Source organism: Pristiophorus japonicus, chromosome 6, assembly GCF_044704955.1.
Source record: "Pristiophorus japonicus isolate sPriJap1 chromosome 6, sPriJap1.hap1, whole genome shotgun sequence".
Lineage (NCBI taxonomy): Eukaryota > Metazoa > Chordata > Chondrichthyes > Pristiophoridae > Pristiophorus > Pristiophorus japonicus.
In genome coordinates, this window is record NC_091982.1 from 157,906,189 (window position 1) to 157,928,730 (window position 22,542).

The 22,542-nt window shown below is 51.6% G+C and overlaps 1 protein-coding gene across 9 annotated transcripts in view; it reads left to right on the forward strand.

Annotated features, from left to right (window-relative positions):
* yeats2 (YEATS domain containing 2) overlaps nt 1-22,542 on the forward strand; it is a 317,137-nt gene that overhangs the window by 270,770 nt on the left and 23,825 nt on the right. For 7 of the 9 annotated variants that reach the window (XM_070883319.1, XM_070883315.1, XM_070883312.1 and 4 more), the window contains 3 exons: nt 5,335-5,496; nt 11,712-11,830; nt 14,812-14,970. In XM_070883319.1, the coding sequence (XP_070739420.1) occupies nt 5,335-5,496; nt 11,712-11,830; nt 14,812-14,970 (440 nt within the window). The remainder of the gene's footprint in view (nt 1-5,334; nt 5,497-11,711; nt 11,831-14,811; nt 14,971-22,542) is intronic. The other 2 variants (XM_070883313.1, XM_070883316.1) reach the window with 2 other exon arrangements.

Below are 22,542 nucleotides of genomic sequence, written 5' to 3' on the forward strand. Positions count from 1 at the left end.
GGTCACTCGGCTCACAGGGAACGTTGGTTGGACTGGCCGAGAGTCACTCAGCTCACAGGGAACGTTGGTTGGACTGGCCGAGAGTCACTCAGCTCACAGGGAACGTTGGTTGGACTGGCTGTGAATCACACTGCTCACAGGGAACGTTGGTTGGACTGGCTGTGAATCACAGGGAACATTGGTTGGATTGGCCGAGAGTCACTCAGCTCACAGGGAACGTTGGTTGGACTGGCCGAGAGTCACTCAGCTCACAGGGAACGTTGGTTGGACTGGCCGAGGGTCACTCAGCTCACAGGGAACGTTGGTTGGACTGGCCGAGAGTCACTCAGCTCACAGGGAACGTTGGTTGGACTGGCTATGAATCACACAGCTCACAGGGAACGTTGGTTGGATTGGCCGAGGGTCACTCAGCTCACAGGGAACGTTGGTTGGATTGGCCGAGGGTCACTCGGCTCACAGGGAACGTTGGTTGGACTGGCCGAGGGTCACTCAGCTCACAGGGAACGTTGGTTGGATTGGCCGAGGGTCACTCGGCTCACAGGGAACGTTGGTTGGACTGGCCGAGAGTCACTCAGCTCACAGGGAACGTTGGTTGGACTGGCCGACAGTCACTCAGCTCACAGGGAACGTTGGTTGGACTGGCCGAGAGTCACTCAGCTCACAGGGAACATTGGTTGGACTGGCCGAGGGTCACTCAGCTCACAGGGAACGTTGGTTGGATTGGCTATGAATCACACAGCTCACAGGGAACGTTGGTTGGACTGGCCGAGAGTCACTCAGCTCACAGGGAACGTTGGTTGGACTGGCCGAGAGTCACTCAACTCACAGGGAACGTTGGTTGGACTGGCCGAGAGTCACTCAGCTCACAGGGAACGTTGGTTGGACTGGCCGAGAGTCACTCAGCTCACAGGGAACGTTGGTTGGACTGGCCGAGAGTCACTCAGCTCACAGGGAACGTTGGTTGGACTGGCCGAGAGTCACTCAGCTCACAGGGAACGTTGGTTGGACTGGCCGAGGGTCACTCGGCTCACAGGGAACGTTGGTTGGACTGGACGAGGGTCACTCAGCTCACAGGGAACGTTGGTTGGATTGGCCGAGGGTCACTCGGCTCACAGGGAACGTTGGTTGGACTGGCCGAGAGTCACTCAGCTCACAGGGAACGTTGGTTGGACTGGCCGAGAGTCACTCAGCTCACAGGGAACGTTGGTTGGACTGGCTGTGAATCACACTGCTCACAGGGAACGTTGGTTGGACTGGCTGTGAATCACAGGGAACATTGGTTGGATTGGCCGAGAGTCACTCAGCTCACAGGGAACGTTGGTTGGACTGGCCGAGAGTCACTCAGCTCACAGGGAACGTTGGTTGGACTGGCCGAGGGTCACTCAGCTCACAGGGAACGTTGGTTGGATTGGTCGAGGGTCACTCGGCTCACAGGCAACGTTGGTTGGATTGGCCGAGAGTCACTCAGCTCACAGGGAACGTTGGTTGGACTGGCCGAGGGTCACTCAGCTCACAGGGAACGTTGGTTGGATTGGCCGAGGGTCACTCGGCTCACAGGGAACGTTGGTTGGATTGGCCGAGAGTCACTCAGCTCACAGGGAACGTTGGTTGGACTGGCCGAGGGTCACTCAGCTCACAGGGAACGTTGGTTGGATTGGCTATGAATCACACAGCTCTCAGGGAACGTTGGTTGGACTGGACGAGAGTCACTCAGCTCACAGGGAACGTTGGTTGGATTGGCTGTGAATCACACAGCTCACAGGGAACGTTGGTTGGACTGGCTGTGAATCACACTGCTCACAGGGAACGTTGGTTGGATTGGCCGAGGGTCACTCAGCTCACAGGGAACGTTGGTTGGATTGGCCGAGGGTCACTCGGCTCACAGGGAACGTTGGTTGGACTGGCCGAGGGTCACTCAGCTCACAGGGAACGTTGGTTGGATTGGCCGAGGGTCACTCGGCTCACAGGGAACGTTGGTTGGACTGGCCGAGAGTCACTCAGCTCACAGGGAACGTTGGTTGGACTGGCCGAGAGTCACTCAGCTCACAGGGAACGTTGGTTGGACTGGCCGAGAGTCACTCAGCTCACAGGGAACATTGGTTGGACTGGCCGAGGGTCACTCAGCTCACAGGGAACGTTGGTTGGATTGGCTATGAATCACACAGCTCACAAGGAACGTTGGTTGGACTGGCCGAGAGTCACTCAGCTCACAGGGAACGTTGGTTGGACTGGCCGAGAGTCACTCAGCTCACAGGGAACGTTGGTTGGACTGGCCGAGAGTCACTCAGCTCACAGGGAACGTTGGTTGGACTGGCCGAGAGTCACTCAGCTCACAGGGAACGTTGGTTGGACTGGCCGAGAGTCACTCAGCTCACAGGGAACGTTGGTTGGACTGGCCGAGAGTCACTCAGCTCACAGGGAACGTTGGTTGGACTGGCCGAGGGTCACTCAGCTCACAGGGAACGTTGGTTGGACTGGCCGAGGGTCACTCAGCTCACAGGGAACGTTGGTTGGATTGGCCGAGAGTCACACAGCTCACAGGGAACGTTGGTTGGACTGGCCGAGAGTCACTCAGCTCACAGGGAACGTTGGTTGGATTGGCTGTGAATCACACAGCTCACAGGGAACGTTGGTTGGATTGGCTGTGAATCACACAGCTCACAGGGAACGTTGGTTGGACTGGCCGAGGGTCACTCAGCTCACAGGGAACGTTGGTTGGACTGGCCGAGAGTCACTCAGCTCACGGGGAACGTTGGTTGGACTGGCCGAGAGTCACACAGCTTACGGGGAACGTTGGTTGTGAGCCACATGAGGAGCTATTGGGGCAGATGACCAAAAGGTCGGTTTTAAGGAGCGGCAGGAGAGAGAGCTAGCGAAGCGGAGCGGTTTAGGGTAGGAATTTCAGAGCTTAGAGCCAAGGCAGTTGATGGCATAGCCGCCAATGGTGGGGCGAAGGAAAATTGGGGCTGCACAAGAGGCCAGTATTGGAGGAACGCAGAATTCTTGGAGGGTTGTAGGGATAGAGGGAAAAAGGGAAGGAACTGATTTTGCGTAAGAAAGAAAGCAAGTCGGATGTTGGCAGTGGGTTTAGGCTCATCCTTCAGTCTCAGAACTATATGAGTGCTTCAGCCAAAAATAGAAAATACAACAACGGTCACAGAAAATAAACCGTTCCTTTTTTTCCAGATGCTAAGATTAGTAAATGTTGCCCAGGGGCTTGATTTGCCCTATCCCAGGCTTTATCCGATTGAATATTTAATCCCAGTTTATCTGTTAGTAACATTAACTGGAACTCGGGGCTAGCTTCTCTGCCAGTGCAGCACATTTCCATACTTCACCACGTGACTGGGCACCAACAGCAAATACCCTGTACAGTGGAGCACGTGTGTGGTGATCAGGTAGATGGAAGGAAAAACCCGCTCAAGCTGCTTCAATAGAAGGCACAGAATTGACTCAAGCTTCATGGCTAGAAATCCCCCAAAATCGATTTTACTGTACATACTTTACAAAGATAATCTAGAGAACATCAGATAGCTGAAAGTAAGATATATATAAACTAAAGGAGACTTGGGAGTGATATAAATATATAGAATAAAGGATACCTCGTTCATGGGATGTGGGTGTCGCTGGCAAGGACAGCATTTATTGCCCATTCTTAATTGTATTTGAGAAGGTGGTGGTGAGCCGCCTTCTTGAATAGCTGCAGTCTGTGTGGTGAAGGTTCTCCCACAGTGCTGTCAGGGAGGGAGTTCCAGGATTTTCACCCAGTGATGAAGGAACGGCGATATACTTCCAAGTCAGGATGGTGTATTACTTGGAGGGGAACTTGGAGGTGCTGGTGTTCCCATGCACCTGCTGCCCTTGTCCTAGGTGGTGGAGGTCGTGGGTTTGGGAGGTGCTGCTGAAGAAGCCTTGGTGAGCTGCTGCAGTGCATCTTGTCGATGGTACACACTGCACCCACGGTGTGTTGGTGGTGGAGGGAGTGAATGTTGAAGGTGGTGGATGGGGTGCCAATCAAGTGGGCTGCTTTGTCCTGGATGGTGTTGTTGGAGGTGCACTCATCCAGATTGGTGAGGACGAGGTCAAGTAGGTTTTTCCCTCATGTTGGTTCTCTCACCACCTGATGCAGGCCCAGCCTGGCAGATATGTCCTTCAGGACTCAGCCAGCTTGGTCAGTAATGGTGCTACCAAGCCACTCTTGGTGCTGGATAATGAAGTCCCCCATCCAGAGTACATTCTGTGCCCTTGCTACCCTTCTTCCAAGTGGTGTTCAACATGGAGCAGTTTCATGAGCTGAGGGAGGGTGGTAGGTGGCAATCAGCAGGAGCCATCCTTGACCTGAAGCCAAAGACTTCATGGGGTCCGGAGTCAATGTTGAGGACTCCCAGGGCCACTCCCTCTCGACTATATACCACTGTGCTGCCACCCCTGGTGGGCCAGGACATACCCAGGGATGGTGATGGAGGAATCTGGGACATTGGCTGAAAGGTATGATTCTGTAAGTATGACTCTGTCAGGCTGTTGTTTGATGAGTCTGTGGGACAGCTCTCCCAGTTTTGGCACAAGTCCCTTGATGTTAATGAGGAGGGTCGACTGGGCTCGTTATGCTGTTGTCGTGTCTGAAGTCAGTGTCGAGGCCAATGCCAGGTAGCTCGTCTGGTTTTATTCTTCTTATTGTTTCTTGTAATGGTTTGTTGCAACTGAGATATGGAATAAAGGCTACCTGGGAGATATATATTCCTAGAATAGAGGATACCTGGGAGTGAGATATATATCTCAAGAATAAAGGATACCTGGGAGCGAAATGCCGACAGTAATCTAATCGAGGGGTTTGGATGGTTAATATATAGAATAAAGGACAAGTTATGGTAAAGGAAGCACAGCCCCTTGGGTCTGAGACTATCTGGGATTGTATCTAACCCTGTTGGTCTATCTGTGGACGGTTGTTAATGGTGTGCTTACATTAAGCAGTAATTCTCTCACTTCCCAAGAGGTGTTGGCAAACAGTGGGAGCGCTGGAGGTCCGGGCGATATTTCCTTGCTGGCTTCCGCCGGATCGGGAATTACTTAAGCAAGTTGCATTTCCGTTACCTAATCAGCACGGTGTCCATAACAACAGTGTTTTGGATTTTGTATAAAAGCAGTAGCAGGATGTCATCAGACACATGTTGCTGGGACTATTTTTGCCCTTCGATCAAACATGCAGTGCACTCGATTGTATAGGGTGGGGCTCACCCTCAGCCCGCAAACAGCTAAACCCAATTCTTTGCTGCAGCCAACAGATGTGTAAAGTGCCGAGGTATCTCTTCTCACCATTTGCTTTTCGCCCCTCAGTTATGGCCACGCTGCAGCTTCCAGCCACCAACCTGGCTAACCTGGCCAACCTGCCCCCAGGGACCAAACTCTACCTAACGACCAACAGCAAGAACCCCTCGGGCAAAGGCAAGCTGCTGCTGATACCCCAGGGGGCCATCCTGAGAGCTGCCAACCCAGCAGGTAAGATCTTACAGCGCCGGGCAAGGCAGGCTGGGTTTCTGTGTTGTTGAGTTATTTGGGTTAAGCTGGAATGCAGAGCTGCATCATCGACGTGGCGTTCGATAGAGAGATCAGCTGTTCTCAAGCCCCTGCCAAACACATGATGTAGTGAGTGGTATTGCGACGTTAAATGGTACCGCAAGACACTGTGATGGAAGTGACGTGTGGCTGTCTGGGGCGTTATCGGTCATATAAGAGCGGAGAAGGGTGATTAACATTTACACATGTGGGGTGGCTAATCTTTACTGAGAATGCTCACTCTGTGCTGGAACAGTTTTCACCCCCCTCTGTCTCCATCGCTGCAGCTAATTGAGCTATCTGTGTGTTATGGTGTGCCACTAATCAATAAGCCAAATCCTTTCCATTTACTCATTAGTCAGAACCCTTGGCTCTGGCAGTCTATAAAATGTGTCCCATTTATTCAGTAGACTGAATACTCCTGGTCCAGTCCAGTGAGATTGTGTGTGTATGGGGTGGGGTGGGGGGGCTGTGTGTGTGGGGGGGGCTGTGTGTGGGGGCACAGTGTGGGGGGGGGCAGTGTGTGTGTGTGGGGGGGGCAGTGTGTGTGTGTGTGTGTGTGTGTGTGTGGGGGGGGCTGTGTGTGGGGGCGCAGTGTGTGTGTGGGGGGGGGCAGTGTGTGTGTGTGGCGGGGGCAGTGTGTGTGTGGGGGGGCGCAGTGTGGGGGGGGGGCAGTGTGTGTGTGTGTGTGGGGGGGGCAGTGTGTGTGTGGGGGCACAGTGTGTGTGTGGGGGGGGCAGTGTGTGTGTGTGGGGGCGCAGTGTGGGGGGGGGCAGTGTGTGTGTGTGTGTGGGGAGGAAGTTGTGTGTGTGGGGGGGCAGTGTTTGTGTGTGTGGGGGGGGGGAAGTGTGTGTGTGTGGGGGGGCAGTGTGTGTGTGTGTGGGGAGGGGAGGGGCAGTGTGTGTGTGGGGGGGCAGTGTGTGTGTGTGTGGGGAGGGGAGGGGCAGTGTGTGTGTGGGGGGGGCAGTGTGTGTGTGTGTGTGGGGGGGCAGTGTGTGGGGGGGGTAGTGTGTGTGTGGGGGCGCAGTGTGTGTGTGGGGGGCAGTGTGTGTGTGGAGGGCAGTGTGTGTGTGTGGGGAGGGGAGGGGCCGTGTGTGTGTGTGTGTGTGGGGGGCAGTGTGTGTGTGTGGGGGTGGGGCAGTGTGTGTGTGGGGTTGGGGCAGTGTGTGTGTGTGGGGGGCAGTGTGTGTGTGTGGGGGTGGGGCAGTGTGTGTGTGGGGTTGGGGCAGTGTGTGTGTGTGGGGGGGGAGCGGTGTCACTGTGTGGGTGGGGGGGCAGTGAGACTGTGTGTGTGTGGGGAGGGGAGGGATAGTGTGTGTGGGGGGGGGGGGCAGTGTGTATGTGTGGGGGGGCAGTGTGTGTGTGTGGGGGGGGCAGTGTGTGTGTGGGGAGGCAGTGTGTGTGTGTGTGGGGGGGGCAGTGTGTGTGTGTGTGGAGGGGGCAGTGTGTGTGTGTGGGGGGGGCAGTGTGTGTGTGTGGGGGGGTAGTGTGTGTGTGGGGGCGCAGTGTGTGTGTGGGGGGCAGTGTGTGTGTGGAGGGCAGTGTGTGTGTGTGGGGAGGGGAGGGGGCAGTGTGTGTGTGTGGGGGGGGGCAGTGTGTGTGTGGGGGCAGTGTGTGTGTGGGGTTGGGGCAGTGTGTGTGTGGGGTTGGGGCAGTGTGTGTGTGTGTGGGGGGGGGCAGTGAGACTGTGTGTGGGGATGGGAGGGATAGTGTGTGTGGGGGGGGGCAGTGTGTATGTGTGGGGGGGCAGTGTGTGTGTGTGGGGGGGCAGTGTGTGTGTGGGGAGGCAGTGTGTGTGTGTGTGGGGGGGGCAGTGTGTGTGTGTGTGGAGGGGAGGGGCAGTGTGTGTGTGGGGGGGGCAGTGTGTGTGTGTGTGTGGGAGGGCAGTGTGTGTGTGTGTGGGGGGGCAGTGTGTGTGTGTGTGGGGGGGCAGTGTGTGTGTGTGGGGGGGCAGTGTGTGGGTGTGCAGTGTGTGTGTGGGGGGCAGTGTGTGTGTGGAGGGCAGTGTGTGTGTGTGGGGAGGGGAGGGGCCGTGTGTGTGTGTGTGTGGGGGGCAGTGTGTGGGGGTGGGCAGTGTGTGTGTGGGGTTGGGGCAGTGTGTGTGTGGGGTTGGGGCAGTGTGTGTGTGTGTGGGGGAGGGGGGGCGGTGTCACTGTGTGGGTGGGGGGGCAGTGAGACTGTGTGTGTGTGGGGAGGGGAGGGATAGTGTGTGTGGGGGGGGCAGTGTGTATGTGTGGGGGGGGGCAGTGTGTATGTGTGTGGGGAGGGGAGGGGCAGTGTATGTGTGGGGAGGGGAGGGGCAGTGTGTGTGTGTGTGTGGGGGGGCAGTGTGTGTGTGGGGGGGCAATGTGTGTGTGTGGGGGGGGGCAGTGTGTGTGTGGGGAGCTGTGTGTGTGTGTGGGGGGGGCAGTGTGTGTGTAGGGGGGCAGTGTGTGTGTGTGGGGGGGGCAGTGTGTGTGTGGGGGGGGAGAGTGTGTGTGTGGCGGGGGCAGTGTGTGTGTGGGGGGCAGTGTGTGTGTGGGGGGGGCAGTGTGTGTGTGGGGGGGGCAGTGTGTGTGGGGGGGCAGTGTGTGTGTGGGGGGAGGGACAGTGTGTGTGGGGGGGGGGCAGTGTGTGTGTGTGTGGGGGGGCAGTGTGTGTGTGTGTGGGGGGGCAGTGTGTATGTGGGGGGGGCAATGTGTGTGTGGGGGAGGCAGTGTGTGTGTGTGTGGGTGCAGTGTGTGTGGGGGGAGGGACTGTGTGTGGGGGCAGGAGCAGTGTGTGTGTGTGGGGGGTGGCAGTGTGTGTGTGGGGGGGAGGCAGTGTGTGTGTGGGGTGGGGGCAGTGTTTGAGTGTGTGTGGGGAGGAGCAGTGTGTGTGTGGGTGGGGCAGTGTGTGTGTGTGTGGGGAGGGGAGGGGCAGTGTATGTGTGGGGAGGGGAGGGGCAGTGTGTGTGTGTGTGTGGGGGGGCAGTGTGTGTGTGTGGGGGGGCAGTGTGTGTGTGTGGGGGCGCAGTGTGTGTGTGTGGGGGCACAGTGTGTGTGTGTGGGGGGGCAGTGTGTGTGGGAGGCAGTGTGTGTGTGTGTGGGGAGGGGAGGGGCAGTGTGTGTGTTCTGGGGCAGTGTGTGTGTGTTCTGGGGCAGTGTGTGTGTGTGGGGGGGCAGTGTGTGTGTTCTGGGGCAGTGTGTGTGTGTGGGGGGGCAGTGTGTGTGTTCTGGGGCAGTGTGTGTGTGTGGGGGGGCAGTGTGTGTGTGTTCTGGGGCAGTGTGTGTGTGTGGGGGGGCAGTGTGTGTGTGTTGGGGGGCAGTGTGTGTGTGTGTTCTGGGGCAGTGTGTGTGTGTGGGGGGGCAGTGTGTGTGTGTTCTGGGGCAGTGTGTGTGTATGGGGGGGCAGTGTGTGTGTTCTGGGGCAGTGTGTGTGTGTTCTGGGGCAGTGTGTGTGTGTGTTCTGGGGCAGTGTGTGTGTGTGCGGGGGCAGTGTGTGTGTTCTGGGGCAGTGTGTGTGTGTGGGGGGGCAGTGTGTGTGTTCTGGGGCAGTGTGTGTGTGGGGGGGCAGTGTGTGTGTGTTCTGGGGCAGTGTGTGTTTGTGGCGGGGGGTGGGGGCGGCAGTGTGTGTGTGTGTGGCTGAGGAGATGGGGGATGATCCACCATCCAGCGAGGAGCAGGTAGAAGAAGATGAGGTGCTTGGACTGTATACGTACACCGACGATTCGCCCCCAGTGATAAGTGAAGTAAAAATCAACGGAGTCCCTGTGAGTATGGAAGTGGACATGGGCTTGGGTCCGTCGTTGATGAGTCGGAGAACTTTTGATAAACTGTGGATTAACCCAGCTGCACGACCCAAGCTGGTCCCGGTCACGGCGAAGCTGTGTACCTACACCAGGGAACTAATATCTGTTCTTGGCAGAGCGATGGTGCAGGTATCACACGGGGACGAGACGCACGCTTTACCTTTGTGGGTCGTTGCAGGCGATGGACCGACACTCCTCGGCCGGAGGTGGATGGGGACGGTCCGTGGGAGCTGGGAAGACTTCATCACTCCACAGGCTGCTGCTCCCCGGGGTGCTGCCATGCCCCGGGTCCCCAGAGAGCAGCGCCAACCGAGCTGGAGCTGCAGCCTCAATCCACCCACAGGCAAGCCCCAGGCCCGGACCTCACACAGAGACCCTGCAGCCCCAGCCCCCACAGGCAAGTCCCAGCCCCGGACCTCACACAGAGACCCTGCAGCCCCAGCCCCCACAGGCAAGCAGCCCTGCACAGAGGGGCCTAGTGGGGGGGGGGGGTGAGCCGGCGGGGCGCCGAGGGATCCAGGGGCCAGCGGTTCGGAAGGGCCCCGCAGAGAAAGAGGCCATTGGGCGGGCCCCGCCGAGGAGCTGGTAGCGTCGGTCGGCGGCCATGGCAGTCGCTGTGGAGGCCGCTACGGAGGCCGCGGGGAGACGCGGCAAGTGCGGCCGCAGGAGAGGCGGCAAGTCAGGTGGCAGCGGAGGCTGCGACGGCGGAGGGCATTCGGAGCGGCGGAGAAGCAGATGGCGGCGGCATCGTGTCGGAGCTGCAGAGCATCAAAGATGGCGGCGCCCAAGGAGAAGCCTCGTGGAATCCTCCTGCATCAAAGATGGCGCCTTAAAGAGGAAATGCACCTGGGAGTCTTAAAAGGGCCTTACAAAGAGGTGGTCCCCACAAAGGACTTCTGTTTGGCAGAGCGAGTCTAAAATGAGCTATGTTAATGTGAGATAGTGAATTTATAATAAGAATTACTATTTTTATGCTGAATGGCCACTATTTGTGTAAAATAATGGATGAAGTACAATTAATGATAACGGCTAACAAGGAAATCAAGGTTCCACTACCAGTCAATAACCACTAATGTACCAGATAATATGTACCATACTAACGCACTGTCTATGCCCACCTGCCTTCCGTTGGACAAGTGTGATGTTATGTAATGATATGTGTATCGTCCCAGTACCTTAAATGTATTGTAAGTACTATGCCACACCACAGAGGGCGCTGCGGTGGGAAACCCTGGTAGTACCTGTAACAAGGACTATATAAGGCTGACCACCACACCTGGGAGGCACTCTGGAGCTGAACAATAAAGGACGAAGGTCACAGCAGTTAGACTTACACCTGACCGTGTGGAGTCAGTGATTTGTGTGCTACATACACCACAGGCTGTGTGTGTGTGTGTGTGTGTGTGTGTGTGTGTGTGTGTGAGAGAGTGTGTGAGAGAGAGAGAGAGAGAGAGAGAGGGGAGTGTGTGTGTGGGGGGGCAGAGTGTGTGTGTGGGGGGAATGTGTGTGTGTGTGTGTGTGGGCAGAGTGTGTGTGTGGGGGGGCAGAGTGTGTGTGTGGGGGGAATGTGTGTGTGGGGGGGGGGCAGAGTGTGTGTGTGGGGGGGGCAGTGTGTGTGTGTGTGGGGGAGGCAGTGTGTGTGTGTGTGGGGGAGGCAGTGTGTGTGTGTGTGGGGGAGGCAGTGTGTGTGTGTGTGGGGGAGGCAGTGTGTGTGTGTGGGGGGGGGCAGTGTGTGTGTGGGGGGGGGCAGTTTGTGTGTGTGGGGGGGTGCAGTGTGTGTGTGGGGGGGTGCAGTGTGTGTGTGTGTGTGTGTGTGTGTGTGGGGGGCAGTGTGTGTGTGTGTGGGGGGTGCAGTGTGTGTGTGGGGGGGGCAGTGTGTGTGTGTGTGTTGGGGGGGGCCGTGTGTGTGTGGAGGGGCAGTGTGTGTGTGGGGGGGGGGGCAGTGTGTGTGGGGGGGGGAAGTGTGTGTGTTGGGAAGGGAGGGGAGGGGAGGGGCAGTGTGTGTGTGTGTGGGGGGGGCAGTGTGTGTGTGGGGGAGGGGCAGGAATGATTGAATGATTCAGTGTAGCAGCAAAACACATTCTGTAAACAGTGGAGCGAAAAGAAATTAAATCTTCTGTGCTCTGTTCAATTGTAAAGTGAAACGGGTTGGATGAGTGACCTTGTTAAGGAAAACAGCAGTTAGCATGTTTAACCCAGACACACACCACCGACAATACTCGGTTGATAAAAACAATGTCCCAGTGCCCTGTCACATCCCCTACAGGTGGTGTGACAGCAGTTCTGGGATTTGTCGTGGACAGTTCCTCCTCACAGTCTTTACCTTTTAGTTTGTGTGGAGTTGCTGCGGACTTTGGTTGGGATTAACTCCGTGGCAATGTTCTTTTAGCAGGGCAGCAGGTGCAGGGGGCATCAACGAGCACGACGGGCAGCATGCAGGGCACCGTGGTTGGTGGATTACCCCAGCAACTGGGCTACACCTCGTACATCCTCAAGCAGACACCGCAGGTCAGTGTCTATCCATTGCCGGCCACGCCACAGCCGCGTTGCCGCAGTTCCGGGGTCAGGAAGGACCTAGACGGCTGCATGCCAACACATGTTATGCTGATACTGACAGAATTAGATGAGGAAAGACAGGAGGAACCTCGAGTGGAGCATAAATGCTGTCATGGACTGGTTGAACCGAATGGCTTGTTTCTGTGCCGTGTATCCTGTGTAAATGAGATTCAGGGTTATTTGCACAACTGTGGATAGGTGGACTGGCTTAAAAGATAGGAACGGCAGTCGGCCATTCAGCCCTTCAAACCTGCTCCGTCAATCAATTATATCTTAACTCCATCTACCCACCTTGGTTCCGTAACCCTTAATATAAGAACATAAGAAATAGGAGCAGGAGTAGGCCACATGGCTGATCCGATCATGGACTCAGCTCCACTTCGCTGCCCGCTCCCCATAACCCCTTATTCCCTTATCGGTTAATATCCTTACCTAACAAATATCTATCAATCTTAGTCTTCTCCTGCCTGGAACTGTTGCTGTGTAGATCAGCAATTCAAGCACGTGGTGTGCTCAGTATCGCCACTGAATATCTGGTGTGGCCTCTGCCCTGTGAGACTGCCCATTGGGAGCCCGAGATCACAAAACAGAACCTTTCATCCTTTTCCCCTTAAATGTTAGTGAGCGGAACACAGGAATAAATGTGTTTTTAACTCGCTGGATGTTGTGAATGTGAGGGGAAAGGCTGTTTTTTTTTCCATTTGTTTTAGCTTTAGGTCCTGGGTTTGAATCTAGCCCAAGCTAAAGGAATAAACATTCTCTTTGTATCTCTCCTTCTCTGTTTATCTCTCTTTCAGTATATCTATCTATCTATCTATCTTTTTTCTCTTTCTGTCGTTCTCTTTCTCTCTCTCTTGCTCTCTCTTTCTCGCTCTCTATCTTTCTATCTCTCTCTCTCTCTCTATCTCTCTCTCTCTATCTCTCTCTCTCTCTATCCATCCATCTATCTTTTTTCTCTTTCTATCGTTCTCTTTCTCTCTCTCTTGCTCTCTTTATCTTTCTCTCTTTTTCTATCTCTTTTTCTCTATCTATCTATCTATCTATCTATCCTATCTATCTATCTATCTATCTATCTATCTTTCTCTTTCTCTTTCTATCTTCCTCTCTCTCTTCCTCTCTCTCTTTCTCACTCTCTCTTTCTCTCTCTCTTTCTCTCTCTCTTTCTCTCTATTTTTCTCTTTCTATCTCTCTATCTATCTTTATCTATCTATCTCTCTCTATCTCTCTCTCTCTCTCTCTCTCTCTCTCTCTGTATCTGTCTGTTGTAAGGGTCCTCAGGTGACATGCGTTTGGGATGGGTTCAGTTCAGTTACTGTGTAACAATGCCTCTGATTCAGCACACACTGCTTTAAATTCAGTCTCGCTCAGCGAGGCCACAGGATGCCGTGTGGGAATCAGAAAGGTCACTCTGGCGGGGTTGGGAGCAGGTGCTCAGTGTGGCTGGAGCTTATTCAAAAATGAAAGCATGTCAAAGATTAACACATCACTGCTGTTTCCGGTAATTTCTGGAATATTTCTGCCTCATCGGTGGGACTGCGACGGTATAATTAGGGGAACAGGCTTCACGGTGTTCCTGGGCCCAGTGGAGTGATAGAGCTGGCACACAGCGCGTGCTGTGCGGGGAATGACACCGGACCATCGAGGGTTAAATTATGAGGACCGGTTGCCTAGCTTGGATTCCCTTGAGTTTAGGAGACTGAGGGGTGATCTGATCGAGCTGTTGAAACTGTTAAAAGGATTCAATGGCTAGAGACAGAGAAACTATTTACTCTGGTGAGGGAATCCAGAACAAAAGGGCATGATCTTAAAATTAGAGCCAGGCCACTTAGGAGGGAAATCAGGAAGTACTTTTTCACACAAAGGGTAGTGGAAATCTGGCACGCATCCAAAAGGCTGTGGATGCTGGGACAATTGTAGTTTTCAAGACTGAGATCAATAGATTTTTGTTGGGTAAGGGTATCGAGAGGTATGCAGCAAAGGCGGGTAAATGCAGTTGATCTGCCATGATCTAATTGAATGGTGGAACAGGCTCAAAGGGATCTGTGGCCTCCTCCTGCTCCTATGTTCCTAGAAATGTCTTACTGGAGTGTCATGCCAACCCTGAGTACCCAGCATTTATCACAGGGTGAAGCCATTAACTCCCAGCAACTGCGCTGAAAAACGCACCCTTAAAGTGTCTGCAGTTAGCCCAACCACTTAACTAAACATTTAAACGCTAGCCACATGTGTTGTGTTAACGGGCAGCAGTACTTCATTTTGAAATTGCTTCTCCTCAAGCATCAACCTTCCTTCACATGCGATGGTCAACGGCATAATGTACAGCTAAGGCATGACTGTGGTTTGGTCTGACATGGAAAAATCGTGGCTTTCCATGAATCATACAGCACTGAAGAAGGCCATTTAGTCCATCGTGCTTGTTCCAGCTATTTGAACGAACTATCCAATTAAACCAGCTCTTTCCCCATTGCCCTGGAATCCTTTTCAAGTATAAATCCAATTCCCTTTTGAATGTTACTATTGAATCTGCTTCCGCCACATTTCAGGCTGTGCAAAGTAAATTCTCCTCATCTTCCCTCTGGTTCTTTTACAATTATCTTGAATCTGTGTCTGTTGGTTATTGACCCTCCTGCCAATGGAAACAATTTCTCCCTATCTATTCCTATCAAAATCCTTCACAATACTAAACACCTCTGTTAAATCTCCCTTTAACCGTCTGTGCTGTAAGAAGAACAATCCCAGCTTCTCTAGTCCCTTCACATAACTGAAGCTTCTCATTTTCTCAGGCATTGCATAACTCCGGCAGCAATAGCCAGAAGCTCCACTGTGTCCAGGAAATGTGAACCTTTGGGGACAGGGACTTTCTCACACAATGACAAACATTGCATTGCTCGTATTAAAATTGTTTTTTTGACAGCAACGTTTCTTCTTTCCAGGGCACATTTTTGGTTGGCCAGCCAGTCCCTCAGGCCTCTGTGAAGCATGGAGCGAGTGGCTCTATGGCACCCAGTGTAGCTGTGCAGGGGCCACCTTCTGCAGGCACCCACCAGCAGGCAATCAGAGTCTCTGCTGCCCAAAAAGCAGTGTTTGCACAGGTAAATGCTGCACTCTTGTTAAACTGGTGTGTGTGTGTGGGGGCGGTGAGAGTGGACATTCTAAGCAAGACGTGCATCGTGCATATTTTGAGATACAGGGGCACAGTTATGGTTGGAGCACTGAATTGCTTCAGGAGTTATCCATAAATACAAAAGCTGTTCTCGAGGACTGGAACGCGGCATGAACTCAGGAAAGACAGGTAAACGTCTGCCGTGTGGGCAGTGCTTAGCAGCATTTTACGAGATGTGTGTAAAGCTAAAGATCACACAAACTAGTCATTCTTGGCAGACATTTTTAATTGAACTTTGTGACCATTGCTTACAACTTGCTGGGCCCCTTCAAAGGACATTAAGAGTCAACCACTTTATGTGGGACCCAAGTCACATGTAGGCCAGGCCGGGTAGGGGTGGCAGTAGGCGACAGTCCATGCCAGCCCACTAATTGCTAGATTTATATCGAACTCAAGTTCATTTCTTGCTCTGGTGGGATTTGAACTCGTGCGAACCCAGTACCATAGCCACTCGGCTGCTGCTCCAATCATTCTGTGGGACGCTAACCAGGTTGAAATTCAATGTCGTTCCCTCTCCTTTTCTCCAGCAATGTAAGTGAATGTTATTCGGACCGAGGGTTTTCTAACTTCCACAGTGAATGAAAGACCCCGCTTGAAGGGGAACTATTGATAGAAATATTGGGCCTGCAGCCTTTTCCTTCTCCATGTGAGGAAATGGTTGGCCTCCATGTGGCTACTGTCCGCAGTGACATGACTGAAATCAGGGGCACTCTTTGTGGGGAATCGCAGGCTCAGGTCCATGGCACATCACTCCATGCTCCAGTATTCCTGAGAATACCCATTGACCACAAGGCTGGCTGGGATTATGGCCTGTTGTTGAATTGTCAAGCCATCAGGATAGAGCAGCATGGTTTTAGAAGTAGGTATCTGAGGCACAGCATTTTGGCTCTTAACTCAATTTATTGGAATCCGTTGAGTTACATAAAATGGCTGCCAAAGGCAATGCAGTGGGTACTACATGGATTTGAGAGCCACTCATCCAACACGGTCCTGCATAGAATATTACTAAGTCCTCACTAAGAATATTAGTGCCAAGGCATTAATGGAAGATCGAATTAAAATTAGCTTGGGAAAAAGAAAGTGAAGGTTGTGTCTTGGGCAGAACTGAAAGGTTTGAGGACAACATAACATGCCTCAAGCAAGACATGAGATTAGAAGGAATTACCTCCCCGCAGGATAATGGATCTGTGCAAAAGAATCCCAGCTAAAACCATCAATACTGCACCAATTAACTCTACTACAAGGAGGTGGATAAATACTTTACAATGGAATGGGAGCGAGGATTAGGGTCCACACAGACAGATTACGTGCAGAACATAGAGATCCTGACAGGCTCAGACCATGGGAAAGTCATACCAAGAAACAATGTAAGGGTTATATTTTGAGGTTTCTTTTATTAGTTTTTTACCCTGGATATTTTAAGCTTCCATGTTTCACACTATTCCTGTATTCCTGGCTCCCTTTGTCCCAGAGCTAGTGTTTTCACTTGCCCAGTTATCTAGGTAAATGTGTAGCATGCCCAGGGAATGGACAGAGACCACTCTTCAGTTTAAGCTACTGATATCCTGTGATCTCGCATGACTTCCCTTGTCTTCTGAAGGTGGTGGAATAGCACAACACTAGACTGTGCCAAACAGATTTATTAAACAGTGGAGTGTGTTAGAAAGACAAGCCTGAAGGCTCTGTGCTTCAATGCGAGGAGTATTCAGAATAAAGTGGACGAATTAACTGCGCAGATAGCAGTTAACGGGTATGATGTAATTGGCATCACGGAGACATGGCTCCAGGGTGACCAAGGCTGGGAACTCAACAGCCAGGGGTATTCAACATTTAAGAAGGATAGACAGAAAGGAAAAGGAGGTGGGGTGTCATTGCTGGTTAAAGAGGAAATTAATGCAATAGTAAGAAAGGACATTAGCTTGGATGATGTGGAATCAGTATGGGTGGTGCTACGGAATACCAAAGGGCAGAAAATGTTAGTGGGAGTTGTGTACAGACCACCAAACAGTAGTAGTAAGGTTGGGGACAGCATCAAACAAGAAATTAGGGATGCATGCAATAAAGGTACAGCAGTTATCATGGGTGACTTTAATCTACATATTAATTGGGCTAACCAAACTGGTAGCAATGCAGTGGAGGAGGATTTCCTGGAGTGTATTAGGGATGGTTTTCTAGACCAATATGTCGAGGAACCAACCAGAGAGTTGGCCATCCTAGACTGGATGATGTGTAATGAGAAGGGACTAATTAGCAATTTTGTTGTGCGAGACCCCTTGGGGAAGAGTGACCATAACATGGTAGAATTCTTTATTCGGATGGAGAGTGACACAGTTAATTCAGAAACTAGGGTCCTGAACTTAAGGAAAGGTAACTTCGATGGTTTGAGGCTTGAATTGGCTAGAATAGACTGGCAAATGATTCTTAAAGGGTTGACGCTGGATAGGCAATGGCAAACATTTAAAGATCACATGGATGAACTTCAGCAATTGTATATCCCTGTCTGGAGTAAAAATAAAACAGGGAAGGTGGCTCAACCGTGGCTAACAAGGGAAATTAAGGATAGTGTTAAATCCAAGGAAGAGGCATATAAATTGGCCAGAAAAAGCAGCAAATCTGAGGACTGGGAGAAATTTAGAATTCAGCAGAGGAGAACAAAGGGTTTAATTAAGAGGGGGAAAATAGAGTACGAGAAGAAACTTGCCGGGAACATAAAAACTGACTGCAAAAGCTTCTATAGATATGTAAAGAGAGAAAGATTAGTGAAGACAAACGTAGGTCCCTTACAGTCGGATTCAGGTTAATTTATAATGGGGAACAAAGAAATGGCAGACCAATTGAACAAATACTTTGGTTCTGTCTTCACGAAGGAAGACACAAATAACCTTCCGGAAGTACTAGGGGACCGAGGGCCTAGTGAGAAGGAGGAACTGAAGGATATCCTTATTAGGCAGGAAATTGAAGGCCGATAAATCCCCGGGGTCTGATAGTATGCATCCCAGAGTACTTAAGGAAGTGGCCCTAGAAATAGTGGATGCATTGGTGATCATTTTCCAACAGTCTATCGACTCTGGATGAGTTCCTATGGACTGGAGGGTAGCTAATGTAACACCACTTTTTAAAAAGGGAGGGAGAGAGAAAGCGGGTAATTATTGACTGGTTAGCCTGACATCAGTGGTGGGGAAAATGTTGGAATTAATTATTAAGGATGAAATAGCAGTGCATTTGGAAAGCAGTGACATAATCGGTCCAAGTCAGCATGGATTTATGAAGGGGAAATCGTGCTTGACAGATCTTCTGGAATTTTTTGAGGATGTAACTAGTAGAGTGGACAAGGGAGAACCAGTGGATGTGATGTATTTGGACTTTCAAAAGGCTTTTGACAAGGTCCCACACAAGAGATTAGTGTGCAAAATCAAAGCACATGGTATTGGGGGTAATATACTGACGTGGATAGAGAACCCGTTGGCAGACAGGAAGCAGAGAGTCGGGATAAACGGGTCCTTTTCAGAATGGCAGGCAGTGACTAGTGGAGTGCCGCAGGGCTCAGTGCTGAGACCCCAGCTCTTTACAATATACATCAATGATTTGGATGAAGGAATTGAGTGTAATATCGCCAAGTTTGCAGATGACACTAAACTGGGTGGCGGTGTGAGCTGTGAGGGGGATGCTAAGAGGCTGCAGGGTGACTTGGACAGGTTAGGTGAGTGGGCAAATGCATGGCAGATGCAGTATAATGTGGATAAATGTGAGGTTATCCACTTTGGGGGCAAAAACGCAAAGACAGAATATTATCTGAATGGTGGCAGATTAGGAAAAGGGGAGGTGCAACGAGACCTGGGTGTCATGTTACATCAGTCATTGAAAGTTGGCATGCAGGTACAGCAGGCAGTGAAGAAGGCAAATGGTATGTTGGCCTTCATAGCTAGGGGATTTGAGTATAGGATCACGGAGGTCTTACTACAGTTGTACAAGGCCTTGGTGAGGCCTCATCTGGAATATTGTGTTCAGTTTTGGTCTCCTAATCTGAGGAAGGACGTTCTTGTTATTGAGGGAGTGCAGCGAAGGTTCACCAGACTGATTCCAGGGATGGCTGGACTGACATATGAGGAGAGACTGGATCAACTGGGACTTTATACACTGGAGTTTAGAAGGATGAGAGGGGATCTCATAGAAACGTATAAGATTCTGACGGGACTGGACAGGTTAGATGCGGGAAGAATGTTCCCCATGTTGGGGAAGTCCAGAACCAGGGGACATAGTCTTAGGATAAGGGTAGGCCATTTAGGACTGAGATGAGGAGAAACTTCTTCACTCAGAGAGTTGTTAACCTGTGGAATTCCCTGCCGCAGAGAGTTGTTGATGCCAGTTCATTGGATATATTCAAGAGGGGGTTAGATATGGCCCTTACGGCTAAAGGGATGAAGGGGTATGGAGAGAAAGCAGGAAAGGGGTACTGAGGGAGCAATCAGCCATGATCATATTGAATGGTGGTGCAGGCTCGAAGGGCCGAATGGCCTACTCCTCCACCTATTTTCTATGTTTCTAGCAGCACTTGAGAACCAGGAGGTAAGTACGTATTGGTTCGCTTTCACTATCTTCGGTAAGCAAAGCAAACAAAAACTAAAAGAGACACAAAGTTCTCAATCTCAGCTCAGTATCTTTTCTCTCAATGTCAGCAGCAGCTGTGGCTGTCACTACTGCGGGTACCCAGCATGGTGGTTATGTTACTAGACTAGTAATCCAGAGGCCTGGACTAATAGTCCAGAGAACGTGAGTTCAAATCCCACCATTAAGGTTTAGAGAGGAGTTGAGGAGAACTTTGCTTTATCCCAGAGGGTGGTGGTGTTCTGGAACTCACTGCCTGAAAGGGTGGTAGAGGCAGAAGTGCTCATCACATTTATAAAGTACTTGGATATGCACCTGAACTGCCGTAACCTACAGGGCTACGGACCAAGAGCTGGAAAGTGGGATTAGACTGGATAGCTCTTTGTCGGCTGGCACAGACACGATGGGCCGAATGGCCTCCTTCTGTGCCGTAAATGTCTATGATTCTATGGCAATTTGAATTCAGTTTTAAAAATTTGGAAATGGAAAGCTGGCCTTAGTGTCGGATTGATGTAAAAACCCAACTGGTTCACTGACACCTTTAGGGAAGGAAACCTGCCCTCTTTACCTGGCCTGGCCTATATGTGACTCCATATGACACTTAACTGTCCTCTGACGTGGTCTAACTAGCCACTCACTTGCAGCAAACCGCGGTACAAGAAGGTGGCCCACCCCCACCTATTCTAGGCAACTAGAGATGGACAATAAATGCCGGCCTTGCCAGCGATGCTCACATCCCGAAAATGAATTTGAAAAAATCTGCCTGTTGATAAATTTGTATGTTTGGTTGAAGGTTTGCTTATGTTTTGTGCACACCGTACTGCAATAAGATTCTTAGCGTTTAAAATTCAATTGTCTAGCGCCTCAGTTAGAAGCCAGAAGGGGCGGTAAAGCGAGCGTAATAGCTTAGCAACCGGGCGCACAGCTTTTAGCGCACCGCCAGTAAATTCAGTTGTGGGCTAACTGGGACGTGAAACGTTAGCGCCTAGCTGCTGACTATCCATCTGATCATGACGTCAGTCCTGGTGCAATGACCGTGCCAGCGTCCCACTCGCTAAATTCGGTCCGGCCGCCTTATTTAGCGCCCGCCACTAATCACGTCTGAAAAAAACAGTCGGTCCAGGCTTGCAGAGTCGTTAACTGGTGGCTACTCACAGGGATGAGGAAGCGCTTTCCCCGGAGGTCACAGTCAGTGCAACGTTTACACACAGCACGGTGCGTGATCCTCCCAGTTTACAGCGGCAGACAGACATAAGAGTACAGCTTGAAAACAAGTGATTTTGAAAACTTTAATGGCCGCATTACTACGCCGCGCCTTTCAGACTCGATGTTTCCTGGGATTTCAAATCGGACTTCGGAGCATGCGCGATGGATTTTAGAATTTAGCGCCAGCAATTGCGTGAGCGCCCCTCCCAGGTCAGGTGTGTAACAGCTGATTTAGCCGCTGTCAGCTCTTGGCCCAATTCCAACAAATTTCTCGGTGGGTGGCGCAAACTTTCTCAAGGTGCTATACTCACCGTTCCGCCTGGATTAATGCCTCAAAATGGGTGGTAACGAATTTTCACCCCTTTATATTTACAAAAAATATTTCCACACTGATTCATGGGCCCTCCAGGCATTCTTTCCTTCATTGGGAACAGATTCAATGCCCTTAGCTTCTATTTACAGCCTATTATTTTATGATGCTGTCTCATTCTTGTTCATTGAATTTTTTCCAATTGCCCTGTGTTGGAGACTCTACATTGTTGCTGTTATAAAATATCTGTGTTGCTGTCTCAGGCTTACACCTTGTGGATCTGCCTACTGACCTGTAGTAGTACCCTGTATTAGGCAGTCCCTCGTGTTGAGAACAAACCGCTTCCACACCAAAATGGGATGAGTTCACAGGTGTTTCCCGAACTACATCCTTTAGGGTGGAAGATGCCTGTGCCTGAATTCTTTTAACCTGGCTGTAGCTTTGTAACAGCCCTTGCCTGTTGCTTCTACAGAGCATCCAATAATTTGGTGCCTTCAGCATCTGGTGTTGAACAGTTAAAAATGAAACAACAGCCTGTATGTTGCTTTATGTTAGAAAGAATCTCAAGTGTCTGAGGCAGTCTTGAGAATCCGATCACTGGAGCTTCCATCTTGCAGTTAATGAGGTCAGGACTGCTGCCTTAGATTCCTGCCTGACAGGAGGAGGAGGGTGTGTGGGAGGACTTTCTATCCCTGCATTTTCTGGAGAAAAAAAGACCTGCTTACGGACCTGCTTTCTGAGTTACCTTTCCTCCCCGAGGCAGGGTCCTCCAGGCTCTATCCTTGGCCTTCTCTTCATCCTTGACTATTTGCTCTTATATACACTGACTCACTGCCTCCGTACTTACACAGACTCACTCAGCCTCCGTACTCACTGACTCAATCAGCCTCCGTACTCACTGACTCACTCAGCCTCCGTACTCACACTGACTCACTCAGCCTCTGTACTTACACTGACGCACTCAGCCTCCGTACTCACACTGACTCACTCAGCCTCCGTACTCACACTGACTCACTCAGCCTCTGTACTTACACTGACGCACTCAGCCTCCGTACTCACACTGACTCACTCAGCCTCCGTACTCACACTGACTCACTCAGCCTCTGTACTTACACTGACGCACTCAGCCTCCGTACTCACACTGACTCACTCAGCCTCCGTACTCACACTGACTCACTCAGCCTCTGTACTTACACTGACGCACTCAGCCTCCGTACTCACACTGACTCACTCAGCCTCCGTACTCACACTGACTCATTCAGCCTCCGTACTCACATTGACTCACTCAGCCTCCGTACTCACATTGACGCACTCAGCCTCCGTACTCACACTGACGCACTGAGCCTCCGTACTCACACTGACGCACTCAGCCTCTGTACT